The sequence below is a fragment of the Tupaia chinensis genome, unplaced genomic scaffold, assembly GCF_000334495.1.
Source record: "Tupaia chinensis unplaced genomic scaffold, TupChi_1.0 Scaffold144171_1, whole genome shotgun sequence".
NCBI lineage: Eukaryota > Metazoa > Chordata > Mammalia > Scandentia > Tupaiidae > Tupaia > Tupaia belangeri.
The window spans coordinates 145,769-160,375 of NW_006204027.1; the positions used below are offsets into that span (position 1 = coordinate 145,769).

General features: G+C 56.0%; 1 protein-coding gene across 1 annotated transcript in view; it reads left to right on the plus strand.

Moving 5' to 3' along the window:
* Positions 1–14,607, plus strand: part of SRCIN1 (SRC kinase signaling inhibitor 1) — an 81,659-nt gene that overhangs the window by 50,281 nt on the left and 16,771 nt on the right. The window contains 11 exon segments of the mRNA XM_006166121.3: positions 8–248; positions 1,443–1,535; positions 1,773–1,816; positions 2,132–2,319; positions 3,446–3,621; positions 8,986–9,116; positions 9,219–9,366; positions 9,618–9,864; positions 10,329–10,563; positions 12,474–12,628; positions 12,936–13,088. Coding sequence (XP_006166183.2) covers positions 8–248; positions 1,443–1,535; positions 1,773–1,816; positions 2,132–2,319; positions 3,446–3,621; positions 8,986–9,116; positions 9,219–9,366; positions 9,618–9,864; positions 10,329–10,563; positions 12,474–12,628; positions 12,936–13,088 — 1,811 coding nt within the window.

Consider the following 14,607-nt stretch of genomic DNA (forward strand, 5'->3'; position numbering starts at 1 on the left):
CCCGGAGGCCCCCCACCACCGCACAGCCCCTACTCTGGGCCGCCCAGCCGTGGCTCACCCGTGCGCCAGTCCTTCCGCAAAGACTCGGGCTCCTCATCTGTCTTTGCTGAGAGCCCCGGAGGCAAGACCCGCAGTACTGGGGGCGCCTCTACGGCTGGGGCCCCTCCTCCCGAGCTCTTCCCTGGGCCTGGAGAACGCTCTCTGGTTGGGTTCGGGCCGCCGGTGCCAGCCAAGGACACTGAGACCAGGTGAGGGATACTCATGAGGCTTAGGGCCCTGGGCTTGTAGAGGGGCAGACTGTCTTTGCTGAGAGCCCCGGAGGCAAGACCCGCAGTACTGGGGGCGCCTCTACGGCTGGGGCCCCTCCTCCCGAGCTCTTCCCTGGGCCTGGAGAACGCTCTCTGGTTGGGTTCGGGCCGCCGGTGCCAGCCAAGGACACTGAGACCAGGTGAGGGATACTCATGAGGCTTAGGGCCCTGGGCTTGTAGAGGGGCAGAGCCCGTGGCATGTGTGTCCTGGACTTAAGAGATCTCAGCGTCTGTAGCCCTGGGGCCTATAGAGGCCTTAAGGGTCTCCAGAGCATCTTGAACGTAGGGAGGACATCGGAGAGATGGGCATGTCATTTTCCTTCCATCTGTGAGATCTGAAGGAGTAGGTGAGGGAGCCCCGAGGAGGACTCTGGAGACCTGTGTCTGTGTTTTCTGAGCCTCAGTTTCCCTAACTGAAAAACTGAGAGGCTGAACCAGTTCTTTTTAGCGCTTTTCCAGCCTGGACACACAATTTCCATTCTGAGAGCTGTCCAGCACAGGGCCAGCTGAAACCCACGGTGGGGGTGGGTGGGTGGAAGTACTGGGAAGAAATGGGGACACACAGAGAGACATTTCGTTATCTAACCTCCAGGCTGGGAGCCCCTGCCTGTCACAGACCCTTCCTAAGGTGCAGGGCTGGAGTAACTGCCCTCAGGCAGCACTGCTGAGAGGCAGGGCAAGCAGCCACACAGCTGGCTCTCTCGGGGCCTGTGTGCCAGGCACGCACTGGGTGCTGTTGATGCCAAGTTGGACAAACTCAATTCTGTCCTGCTACGGGAGAGAGACACGCTACAAAATACTTGCTCTACTCTTGGGTGGTGTGGGAGAAGGGGATCCTGAAGAATTTGAGGGTGACTTCAGAGAGGAGGTATCGAGGAAGGCATATCTGAGGGGGGAACCACATGCAAAGAAATGGAGAGATCAAGGGGCCCTTTAAGGAGGCAGTGGTGAGAGATGGGTGCGGAGAGCCTGTGGGCTTGAGCCGTAAGCACTGGGTCACTTTGCATTGTCTGTGTGTTGGTGGCCAGAGAGGGGATGGTGTTTTTTCTGGTTATTAATCTTAGGAATGGGGGACTGAGCAGGAGGGACACTATGCTCAGAGGAGGGTTTGCTTAAAGCCACCTTCTTGCTCAGGGAGCGCATGGAAGCCATGGAGAAGCAGATTGCCAGCCTCACAGGCCTGGTGCAGAGTGCTCTACTGAGAGGGTCAGAGCCTGAGACCCCCAGGTGAGGCCCTCTCCCAACACCACTGCCAGGGCCTTGGGTGGGGCGATGGGCAGCAGGAGCCCTGGGCTCAGCTCTGCCGGTGTCTCAGTGCGTGATTCTGGTTGAGTCCTTTCTCTGGGACTCCATCTTGAGATGGGGGCGGGAACTGGAGGAGATTCCATTTAAGATTCCACCTGGCTTCGGTGGTCTAAGGCTGGTCCAAGTGCCCTCATGGCCATCTTTTCCCCATGCCAGCAGTGAGAAGATTGAAGGCTCCAATGGAGCAGCCACTCCCTCAGCGCGTGAGTGACCCTTCATCCCTCCCCTACAGATCCTGGCCCTGCTCCTGGGCCTCAGTGTCCTAACCTGTAAAGGGGTTAAATGATAGCTACATCATTGGGCTTTCAATGGATAAAGAAGTGTCACCTTAGCCTAAGATGTCCTTGCCCTGGCTCTTTGCTTCCCACAGTTAGGGCCGAGCACCACATGGGGCAGGGAGTCAGAGCCTCCTTCCGCTGTGGCTGCTGTATGGACCCCGGAGTGGGAGGACCTTGCCTAGCCCCTGCCAGGCTCACGATTTTTTCTCTTCCCCTTATCCCCGTGATCCCTCTTTACAGCCTGCGGGTCAGGCAGTCGGAGCAGCGGGGCCACCCCGGTGTCCGGCCCTCCTCCGCCCTCAGCTACCAGCACCCCTGCAGGGCAGCCCACTGCCGTTAGTCGCCTGCAGATGCAGCTGCACCTGCGCGGCCTGCAGAACAACGCCAGTGACCTGCGCGGCCAGCTTCAGCAGTTGCGCAAGCTCCAGGTACCTCCCCTTCCGGAGCCCCGCCCACTTGCCGAAACCGCTTTCCACAAGTCCCGCCCCATATCCTACCCCTACTCTCCCATCCTACCCCACCGAGCTCCCACTTCGCGGGCCTCCCTGCTCACTAGGGCCCCTCCGAATCCTTTTTCTCTTTCCGGCTCCACGAGCTCGCGATCCCTCGATGAACCTTCTCTCGTCCCTGTCCCCTCACTGAGCCCTCCTTCTCAAGTCCCTCTCTACAGCCCTCGGGATTCCTAGTACTACCTCCCGGTGTCAGTATCCCTTGGGGGCAGTTCCTTCCTGCCCCAAATTCCATGTCCCAGGCTCGAGCTGGAGCCCTTCCCCCACGTCCCTTCAGCTCCCTCTTCCTGAGCCCAGAACAGTCTCCCCCGCCCCGCCTGGCAGATGGTCCCACCTGTCAGGAGCCTGGCATCGCTGTGCCCGCTCCTCTAGAGGGCCCCAGGGCCCGTCAGGTGAGGATAATGAGCAGAGACAGGCTGGGGAGGGGGCAGAGAATTGCCATATGGGCAACGATGGGATCTCACCCACCCCCGCCATTTGGGCTTGGAATGGGGTTTCGTCGTTAAAATAGTCTTCCCTTTCCAGCCACGGAAACTCTATCAACCCCCAGCGACAAGTCCTTTCAGTGCAGTCCCCATTCTGGGCTGCTTGAAGCACAGCTTTGCTGCTGCACTGTCAGCAGGATCTCGCATAGGGCCATCCTCTGCCCCCAAATACTAGAACTTCGCCCCCATCCCCGCCTCTGTACTCCTCTGGAACTTAACCTTGTCCTCCTTCCCTCACCATCCCACCACCCCTTCGCTGCTGCTCACGGCCACAGCCATACAGCCGCACCTTCTGCATGGCCCAGTGTAGCACTCCCCACTCCATGACCCCCTCCCGCCCTCGCCCTGCCTCTATTCTTCCCCGAACTTAATCTGTCCCTCCCCACAGTCCCCACCATCACCCCACTTGGCTGCTGCTTGTGCCCGCAGTCTAGCAGCCGCATCTTTGGTGGGGCCCCGCCTCGTATCGGGCTGTCTGCCCGCCTTCTCCCGGCCCTTCCCCTGCTGCGCGCCTCCACTCCCTCCCACCCGGTCCATCCGTCCATCCGTGCGTCCCGCAGCTCCAGAACCAAGAGTCGGTGCGCGCGCTGCTGAAGCGCACGGAGGCGGAGCTGAGCATGCGCGTGTCAGAGGCGGCGCGGCGGCAGGAGCACCCGCTGCAGCGGCAGCGCACCCTGGTGGAGGAGGAGCGGCTGCGCTACCTCAACGACGAGGAGCTCATTACCCAGCAGCTCAAGTGAGGCTGCGCCCGGCTGCGCTGCGGAGGGAGGGGAGGGAGGTGCGGCCCGGGTGAGCGCAACCTGGTTTCACTGGGAGGTGCAGCGCCTTTCCTCTGAATCACAGGTGACGTTGGTCTCCTCTGTGGCCTGATTTCTCTGTGACCCACAAACCTTTGACCATCTGGCATACTTCCTGATTTCTTTTTTCTGGCTTGATGCCTGCTTTTGCTATGGTCTTGGTAATGATCCACAGACTGGCTTCCTGTGGGTTGCAGCTTCACTCTTATGTGGCCACCTGCCTGATTTCCCCGTGCCCTCTCGCTGCTTTCATTCTGGCCTGTGGTCTGTGCAAACTAACCCTCAGGTAGAACAATCAGGTGGAGCACCCAGGGGGTTCTGAGCGCCAAGTTCCAGCTTGGTGCTGACCAGCCACCATTGCTACCACTCCAGTTCCCTGACCTTGGACACCAGGTAGAGCCAAGGAAAACCCTCCTCCCTTAGTGCATCTCCAACAGGACTCTAGTGTTTTCTGGAGGAAGGAGAACTAGAGGACACTGTCCCCCAAATGCATAGACACGAAGGGGTTAACAGAAGACAGTCTGCGGATCCAAATTTAGCAAATGGCTGTCTGGCCACCATTGCATTGTCTGGCACCTTTGAAGGGAGAAGCTGCCTCTCACTGTCCATTCAGGAGTGAGCACCCCCACCCCACTGCAGCCTTTCCACCGCTGAGCCAGGAACCCTACTCCTTCCGGTGGTCTCCCCCAGCTCCAGAACTGAGGGGCTGCCTGATCAGGGCAATTCCTGCCCGTCTCTGTTCCTCAGTGTCCTTATCCGTGCACAGGTTAAGATCTTTAAAATAGTTCTTTCCAGATGTAGGTTCGATCATCCTGCCAGCAACTCGGGGATTCAGGAGAGGGCTGCTCAGAGGAGCCCAGCTTCCTCACTAAGTCATGTGTGAACCCCTTGCAAGGGGCACCCTGAGAGGGGTCACAGCCTTAGCCTGGGGCCCATGCAGCCTGGTGGTACATGTGCGTTTCAGCATAGCACAAGGCAAAGATCCCTATGACACTGTGTAGCTGAGAGGAACTCAGGGGCCACCTCGTGTGCAAATAAGCCAGCAGCAGCCACCTCAGCACACTAGGTGTGACAGCTTAGTGACAGCTCCAGCCAGATCGCCAAGCAGACTGGCAGCTCATTCTCCCTCACCTAGGGAATTCCATTTACCCAACTTTCCTGTCCTCTCCTGTCCCTTTCCATTCAGCACAGAGAGCAGCTAGGTCAGAATTTTCAAAAGGAACTTTACTGAGACATTAAAGATAAATGAAAGGAAATATAAAAAGGACAGAGGCAGAAGAGATGAAAGGATGATTTGTACATCTTTATGAGTGTCTGATCCATGGCTTCCTGGGGACCTCAGTCCTCTAGGAACACAGTGACTTCTCCCCCTCACACCTCTTCCCCCCGAGCCCCATTTTTCAAACCCATTACTCAGACTGCTTACTTGAGAGCTTGAGTCCTGAAATGTGGCCTCTGGCAGAATTCCCCATCATCCTAGAATGGGGGTCCTGCCTCTCATGGGTGGGGCAGGGACTGGACTGCACCCTCGCCCCATGGTACTCTGGTCTGGCCTTGAAGGCCCACCCCCACGGCTCCCAGAAACTCCTCTGCAGTCCCCAGCCTCGCAACCCCCACACTGCACCTGCTCTTCCTCTGCTTCTCTGTGCCCCTTCCTCTTTCCTGGCATTTTCTGGGAAGTCAGAGCTGTTTCTGTGTTTTGTTTGGTTAGACTCACTCACCTATCCTAGCCGAGCATGGGAGCCCTTTGTGAACATTGCCCTTAGGGGCAGCCTCTGCTAACTGGGACCTTTGGGCTCCTAGAATCTGCCTTTACCTAACCCAGAGAAAGCTTTGTAGACATTGACCTGTGTGGTCACATAGGGTCCCATGCTCACAGAGTCCCATCTTAGTTTAATGTTGTGCTGTCCCTGTTCTTGAAATTCTTAACAAGTTTTGAAACCGGGGGGGGGGAATGTAAACTTTGCATTGGGCCCTGCAAATTATTTAGCCGATTCTGTCCTGACCCTCCCTGTCACACCCTCTAGGATTAAACCTGAGTCTGGAAAGCCCAGTCACTTTTCGATCCAGTGTGTAGACCAGCTGGGAAGGCTAGCTGATTTTTACTCCAGTGTCAAGACAAGCTGGTTTGGGACTCATTTACAGAGACTGCCCACATCAGGGGCCCCAAAACATTGGCAAGTTAGATGACCAGAAAATCAAGGTGCTGACTGGGCTAACGAGGGCCTAGTCCTTTCTGCCCGAAAGTTGCAGAGCTGTCCCTCCAAAATGAGGGTCTTTTCCCCCTTGGGGCTTGGGGTGACTGTTGTACCAAACTGGCACAGCCTGAACCAGTCAGGTGTCCCTCGCACGTAAGCAGGGGAGAATTTTTTCCTCTGTGGTGGAGTGAGGGAGGATAGCACAGTGGGTGTGTGTGTGGTGATGTCAGTTCACGTGGAGGTAGAACCAGTGGTTGAAGTCAAACATGAGTAGATCCTGCTTTGTCACAAAGCCGTTGCGTGATCTTGGACTAGTTTGTCTCTCTAAGCTTCTTTTTTCCGTTTTTCTTAATACCAAAATCTTTTTTTATTTTTTGGAGAGGTTTTGCTATTGGGCGCGTACGCTCACCAGACAGAGAGAGACAGAGAGACAGAAAGCGAGAAATCACCCCCCAGGGGGGATGGCCACACGGCAATCCCTTCTTCTCCATTCTCCTCTTGGGATCTTGGGCACGCATGCACACGTGCCCGGCGTGAGTTTAAGCCACCAGGTCCGGGACTCGAACCGTGGTCGACTATGTGGGAGTCCAGCGACATAGCCATTACACTAACTGCTGGTCCTAATACCAAAATCTTAACTAATGTAGTTGCCATTACAAATGGGTTTTCAAAATATATAATGGTTCAGAAGTAACAGTAACAGTTCTTTCTCATGGAACAGTATCGTGTGGCTTGGCAGGGTGACTCTCCTCCATGCAGTCGTTCAGGGACTCAGGCTGACAGAGGTTCTGCCGTCTTCAACATGTGCCTCCCAAGGTTGTCCAGAGGGTCATCGCCTTCCCAATCACCCAGAAGGGGCGAAGAGCATGGATGAGCTTAGATGGGAGTTTTCTGTGTGTTAGGTCTGAAAGTGGCATGTACCCCTCCACTCATTTCCAATGGGTAGATCTCAAATGGCTACTTTTTTTTTTTTTAAGAGAGATTTTTGCTATGGGGTGCATGTGCTCACTGGAGAAACAGAGAGAGAGAGAGAAAGAGAGAGAAAGTAAGAAATTACTCCTCAGGGAGGATGGCCACACTGCAATCCTTTTTCCTCTATTTTCCCCCTGGGATTTTGAGAATGCATGCACACCTGCCTGGCATGAGTTTCAAGCTGCCAGGTCCAGGACTCAAACCGTGGCCGGCCATGTGGGAGTCCACCACCTTAACCACGATGCCACCCACTGCTCCCTGCTACTTCTAACTGCAAGGAAGGCTGGGAAATATCGTTTAGTGTCAGAACCACTCTTTGTGTGTAAACTGGAGGTACTAAGGGTTCCCACCCGATGCCACTGCAGGGAAGTAGCTCCCTGCTACTTCTAACTGCAAGGAAGGCTGGGAAATATCGTTTAGTGTCAGAACCACTCTTTGTGTGTAAACTGGAGGTACTAAGGGTTCCCACCTCCAGAACATTTTTTTTTCTCCCGGAGCTTATTTTGAGAGTTAAATAAGGTAATGAGAGCCGAAGGCTAAGTGTGGGCCTGGCTCACAGTAAGTACTTAATGCAAAATCGCTCTTTAGCTGGAGTGCTGAGTCATAGGATTTTGCCCTTGGCCCCAACTTGGAATGTCGTTTCACCTACTAGTTGGATGAAGATGTATCAGGCATGCTGATAAGATTTGCTGATGACACAGAGCTTCGAGGGGAAGCAAATCTGCCGGATGGCAGAACTGAGATTCCGAAGCCGCTCACACCTGGATTATTGAGCGGAAATCCAGCAGATGGGATTTGACAGGAACGTATGTGAAGTCCTGCCTGTGGGTCAGGGGTGGCAGTGATCATGTGCAGCACCGGGCTGACCCAGCTGGGCAGCAGTGCTTTCTTTCACTTGCTCGTTCATTTCCACCGTTATATTTACCAGACGGCTAGTCTGCACCAGGCACCACGCCAGGGGCTGGGAATCGGAGCTGAATCTGGAAGACGTAGTCCTTGCCTGCCTGGGGCTAGTGGTCTAAAAGGCTGTAAAGCCAGCAAAGGAGCGTCAGGGATTTGGGGGCAGGAAACAGACTCCCAACCCCAAGTGAAAAGACTAGGGGAGAGCTTCCTGTTGAGACCTGTGGATGAGTGAAAATTAGTGTGTGTGTGTGTGTGTGTGTGTGTGTGTGTGTAATATTCCAGGCAGAGAAAACGGCATTAGAAAGGGCTCAGGAAGGGAGTACACGCAAGAACCTCAGAGAATGGCTCTAAACAGAAGCCTGATGGCGATGGCAATGTCGCTGGAGGGGTAACCAGGGCAGCTCCCAGGGACTGGGCCCTTCCCAGCTGCTGTTCCACCTGCATTAGTTGGTTTAGTCCTTGCAACGGCCCCTTGAGGGAGGAACTCCTACTGTCTCCAGATTTTGGGTGAAGAGGTCGAAGCCTGGAGGTATGAGGTAACTTGCTCAAGATCTCACTGCTGGGAAAGACAGAGCTGGAGTTGGAGTTTCCATCTCGTTGACCCTAGAGCCAAGTTTTCAGCTTCTACCCTCATGCCCTTCTTGGCCACATCGAAGAGCTTGGATTTTAGCCTTGGGATGATGGACTCCATGTAGGTTCAACCTAAGGGGTGGCAACTTCGTCTGGTTTACAGTCTAGAAGGCTGTGGGGCCTCCAGCAGCACCAGCTCAGCATTAGTGAGTGAACATCGACGGCAGTTTTTGGACTTAAGCAAGGAGGCTGAATGGCTCCGGATCATTTGAAAAGTGGACAGGGCAGTGTCCTCCCCCAGACAAGAGGCCCAGGGGGGCGCGTACTGCTGCCTCCAGTTCTCTGAAAGCCTGCCAAGTTCTCTGTTGCTTCCTTAGCAGAAGGAGAATCAGAGGATTCAAATTACAGGAGGGAGATTTGGATCAATGTTGCTAAAGATCAGAGCTTCCAAGGGGGACCCAAGGACACCCCCTACCCCCCAGGAGCTCTTCTGAGGCTCCCTCATGTCAGATTTGGAATTTCTCATTTCATTTGGGCATGTGGCCTAGTGGGTGGCTTTTAATTTTGATCTGACTGGTGACCTGATTTCTTTCCAGTTGCCCAATTTCAGGGGGCTGGGCTGGGGCCAGAGGGGCTGAGAGGGTCTCTCTGTGGCTGCAGTGACCTGGAGAAGTCAGTGGAGAAGATCCAGAGGGACGTGTCCCACAACCACCGGCTGGTGCCCGGCCCCGAGCTAGAGGAGAAGGCGCTAGTGCTGAAGCAGCTTGGGGAGACGCTGACCGAGCTCAAGGGTGAGCCTGGGGCTGCGAGGGTGGCACGTGGGCTGGGCTGGGTATTCCCACGACTCCCACTGCCAGCCACCCTCATGGGCTCATTCCGTGTCCCCTCTTTAGCTCACTTCCCAGGACTACAGAGCAAGATGCGGGTGGTGCTGCGTGTGGAGGTGGAGGCAGTGAAGTTCCTGAAGGAGGAGCCACAGCGCCTGGACGGGCTCCTCAAGCGATGCCGTGGGGTCACGGACACGCTGGCCCAGATCCGAAGGTCACTCTCTCCCTGACCTCTGGTCCCCATCAGGTCACATGCTGGGCCCAGAGCCTTAGGGCAGTCCGAACCCTTATCCCAATCCCCCCAAAGGTCACTAATGTGTGGACTGTCTCTGCCCCTTGACTGTAACCCAGGACTCCTCCCCAGGCCCCCATCTCTCCCACAGCTCCAGAGCCCTCCTCACACCCGCCTCTCGGGCTAGGCTACCCTCCGAGGCCTCAGACTGCTCCTAACTCTCCCAACCCCAGGCAAGTGGATGAGGGTGTGTGGCCACCCCCCAACAACCTCCTGAGTCAGTCCCCCAAGAAGGTGACAGCTGAGACCGACTTCAACAAGGGTTTGGACTTCGAAATGCCACCTCCCAGCCCTCCACTGAACCTTCATGAGCTGAGTGGGCCGACCGAAGGACCCCCGCTTACTCCCAAGGGGGGCAACCCCACCAAAGGCCTGGACACTCCTGGCAAGAGAAGCGTGGACAAGGCCGTGTCTGTCGAGGTACTGGTGAGGGGTGCTGAGGGTGGGGGCCATGAGTTCTGTTCACGTGTTCTTAGCACCATCCTAGGGTGGTCCTTTTTCTTGGGGAAGGAGGGTCAGTTGTTTCCTACTGGAAGTCTGGGAGGATAGCGAGGGTGACATTAGTCCTGCTAGACAGAAAGCATATGCTGGAGCTGTGCTGATCAGAGCCGAGTGAGGCTGGCGTGAGGATAGACCGTGCACTGCAATGGCCGTGTCTAAAAGCGGGCCTGGGGAGATCAGGAATGTAGTGTATCTCGAAGCTGCGTTCCTCACCCACGGGGACGGCATGTGATGCCCAAGAAGTCTGAGGGTCCTCTGGGCGGCTGGCCCAAATGTGAGGCCTCCTTTTTTGTTTCTCACCTATGTGGGTGGGGGAAGGGACCGAGGCCCCAGTGGCCCTGGGCAGTGCAGCTGCTTCAGTCCTGACTCTCGGCTCCCCCCAGGCTGCAGAGCGTGACTGGGAGGAGAGGCGGGCAGCCCTGACCCAGTACAGCGCTAAGGACATCAACCGGCTGCTGGAGGAGACACAGGCAGAGCTGCTCAAGGCCATCCCTGACCTGGACTGCGCGAGCAAGGCCCACCCGGGCCCGGCCCCCACCCCCGACCACAAGCCCCCCAAAGCTCCCCACGGCCAGAAGGCAGCTCCCCGAACAGAGCCCAGCGGAAGGAGGGGCTCAGGTACAAGGGTAGGAGGGGTTAGTGAGGCGTGCACAGTTGGGGACCCCTCCCCAGCCCTGTCCTCAGGAGGTCTCAGGTTGATGGGGGGAGGCACTGGGTTGTGAGAATCACTGTGTTAGCACTGCCAGAGAAGGGAGGCCCTGGGGCCTCAGCAGCCCAACCCTCAGCCCGCTGAAGGGAGACCAGGACCCAGAGGGGTGGGGCAAGCTGGCCTCCAGCAGGGCTTTTCCCTGAAAGCTGCTGGGAGGACCATGCCTGGGGACAGCAGATCCAGGCAAAGCCATCTGGCTGCTGTCCTGACCAAGAGCATGCCCTGAAGGGACCCAGCTGAGCATGGGTGCAGCGCTGGTCAGGGCAGCGTGGTTCCTATGCTCCCCGAGCCTGCGAGCCCACGGAGGAGGCAGAAGTCTGAACCGGAAGTGGCAGTGGTCATTCATTCTTTCATACATTCACTACTGTGACACCGGCTATGCGCTAGGTGCTAGGGACACGGAGATAAGACAGTGCTTACTTTCAAAGGACTGAATTGGGACCAGCAGGTGGCATGGTAGTTGAGGTGCTGGACTCCCACATGATTGACAGTGGTTTGAGTCCTAGACCCGGCAACTTGCTTTCTCACTTCCCCTTTCTTTCTATCTCTGGTCAAATTAAAGAAAATAATAATAATAATAATAGATAAAATCAAATAAATAATTTTTTAAAAGCTCAGAATTTAGTGGGGAAATAACACTTTTATGTTTATTAGTTGCTTACTCTTGCTAAGAACAGTTACAAATGTCATTTTAATTCTTATGATTTTACAACAAGCCCGGAAGCAGATATAGTAATTATTCTCATTTTACGGATGAAGCCACTTAGGCTCAAAATGGTTAGGCCTTCTGTCCCAGGCTGCACACCCATTCCGAGGTCGTAAACCAGAAATAAGTATGGTGGCAGAGGTGAACTGCTGTGCTGTCCTAAGAGGAATCTTCCCATGGAATCTTGAAAATGAGTAGGCAGGGGCCAGCAGATGGCATGGTGGTTATGGTGCTAGACTCACACATGGCCCACCATGGTTCGAGTCGCGAACCTGGTGACTGGAAACTCATGCTGGGTGGGTGTGTGTGCATGCCCAAAATGCTGGGGGAAAAGGTGAGGAGAAAGGGTTATAGCATGGCCGTTCCCCCGGGGGGTGATTTCTCATTTTGTCTCTCCCTTTCTCTCTCTGTGTCTCCAGTGAGCACACATGCCCCGTAGCAAAAAAGAAAAAAGAAAAAGAAATGAATAGGCACTTCCCTGGCCAGGGAGGGAGGGTGTTCCAGGGAGAGGGAGGAACATCTGCAAATGCCTGGAACACATTGCATTTGCGGTGTGGCCTGAGCCAGGGCTCAGCTGGGCTGAGGCTGAAAGAGTGGCAGGTGCAAGGAGGGGTAGGGAGGAGCCCCCTGGAGTCTCAAAGGCAGGGGAGTGTCACAGTTAGAGTGACCTTTTACAGCAGGTTGCCCTGGAAACAGGGCTAGAGAAAGAATTGGGGAAAGAAGAGCCTGGAGGGTAGGGCCAGACTCAGTGGAGAAAAGATGGAAGCTGAGGGGCGGTGGGAAGAATGCAGATTAAGCAGAGTTGGATCTCGAAGTCCAACATGAACACGCACGTGAATAACACGCGGCTTCTGGTTTAGTGGCTCTTAGGCGCTGCCAGTCCTGCTGGTCCAGTAACCACACTCCGTAGTGAGGGGCCAGGGTGCTTTCGGACGCCCAGTGACAACATGGGCAAGTGAGAGAAGCAGGGCTTTGTGTCCTGTCCCCTGAGCTGTCCTCCTTCTCCTCCTGATCCTCCCTGGAGGAGGAAGCAAGGTTTACGCCCTTGGAGTCTGATGTCTGCCGACTCAGGGTTGTGCGCTCCCTGACCCTCAGCCCCTTGGTTACCTGCAGATGAGCTGACGGTGCCCCGATACCGCACGGAGAAGCCCTCCAAGTCACCCCCACCCCCCCCCCCTCGCCGGAGCTTCCCCTCCTCCCACGGCCTGACCACCACACGCACCGGAGAGGTGGTGGTCACCAGCAAGAAGGACTCGGCCTTCATCAAGGTATGCTCCCACCGGGGCAGGGCAGTGGGGCTGAGAGGACGGACATCTGGGAGGGGAGCGAGGCCCCCCTCTCAGAGGAGGTGGGAGGAAAGGGGGGCGTGGCCAGGGACTCTAGTTTGGGACTCCAGGTCTGTATATTTGCCCTAATCATACCCTGGGCCCCTGACTTCGGGGGACATCCCATCTGACTTTGGGGGTGGATGGGAAGCTGGGGTAGGTGAGGGATGATCTAGAACCAAAGGGGCCTAGGAGGTGAGTGGTGCTGGGGGTGTGCCTCCTGTCCCTGATTGGGTCCTGGACCTTGCAGAAGGCGGAGTCCGAGGAGCTGGAGGTGCAGAAGCCCCAGGTGAAGCTGCGCCGGGCCGTGTCCGAGGTGGCCCGCCCAGCCTCCACACCCCCCATCATGGCCTCTGCCATCAAGGACGAGGACGATGAGGACCGCATCATCGCTGAGCTGGAGGTGGGTCAGAGTGCACCTGACCCCGGGGCCTCAGCCAGCCCCGTCTCCCTGCCAGGCTGACCCTAGGTGAGGTGGAAGAACTAGGACTTCGGAAGGACTCTCAGGCTCCCCGCGGAGTCCTGGCCCATTCAGGACCCCATCCTTTGCTCTCTCTGCTGTAAGGGCAGGATCTGAAGTTCCTCGTGCCAGTTTTTTGTTGGTTTGTTTTTTGCCAGAGGACACATGCACTTGCCAGAGGGACCAGAGAGAAGAAAGTGTCCCTCCCTTGGGGGGAATGGCCATGCCACAAGCAATCCCTTCATTTCTCCATCCTTTTGGGACTTGGGTCACACACACACATGTGCCCAGCATTTCTCAAGCCACTGGGTCTGGGACTCCAACTGTGGCCTTGGCTGTGTGAGATCTGACTGCCTCTACTACCAAGCCATGGAGCTGGCCTGAATTTTTTGTTTTTATATTTATTTATTTGTTTGTTTGTTTGTTTTTAGAGAGATTTTTTGCTATAGGGTGTGTGTACTTCCCAGAGAGATAGACACAGAGAGACAGAAAGTGAGAAATCACCCCCCCAGGGGAGATGGCCGTGCCACAGTCCCTTCTCCTCCAGTGTCCTCTTGGGTTTTGGAGCATGCGCACACACACACATGCCCAGTGCGAAGTTTAAGCTTCTGGGTCTGAGACTCGAACCGCGGTCAACTACATTGGAGTCTAGCGACATAACCATTATGCCATCTGTTGGTCCCTTTATTTTTATTTTTTAATTTTTTGCTATAGGATATGTGCACTCTCTGGAGACAGAAAAAGAGAAAAAGAGAGAGCACCTCCTCAGAGGGGTTGGCCACACGCTGTCCCTTCTCCCTTCTCCTCTTGGGATGTCAGACATACACACACGCACCCAGCATGTTTTTCAAACCACTGGGTCCTGGATTCAAACTGTGTGGTCAGCTATGTGGGATCCAGCTGCCTTAGCCTCCACACCACCTGTTGGCCCAGGTCCGACGTTTTTTATTGTAGTCTCTGAAACCCCAAGTGCCCTGAGTACTCTGAAAGCCCCCACCCAAATACTCTGAGGCTGCCAAGTACCAAGACCCCCACCCGAGTGTGCTGAGAACAGCCAGTGCTTGAGACTCCATTCCTGAATGTTCTGAGGACAGAGTGCACCAGGTCCCAGAGAGCCTGGGGACCCTCCCAGGGCTGAGCCACCCCTACTCAAGAGCTGTCAGCACCCCACAGCATCCTGAATGCCTGCAGACTGGGATCCTCTGGGGCCTCTGGGGGGAGCAGCGGAATGGAGGGCAGACTGGGCCAATGGCTGAGGACTGAGACTGGGGGCCCAGTCATCCAGACCCCCTCCCTGTGGTGCCAGTGCTCAGTCCTCCCTGGTGCTCCCTCCTCCAAACCTGCCCACCTTCTGCTCCCCAGGTGTTTGAGAGAAGCTCAGTGTCTTCCCTCCCCCCCACGCCCCGCCGCCAGCCGATCCCTACCTTGCTGTCCCCCCAGGACCTTGGGCCCCTCGCGGGCT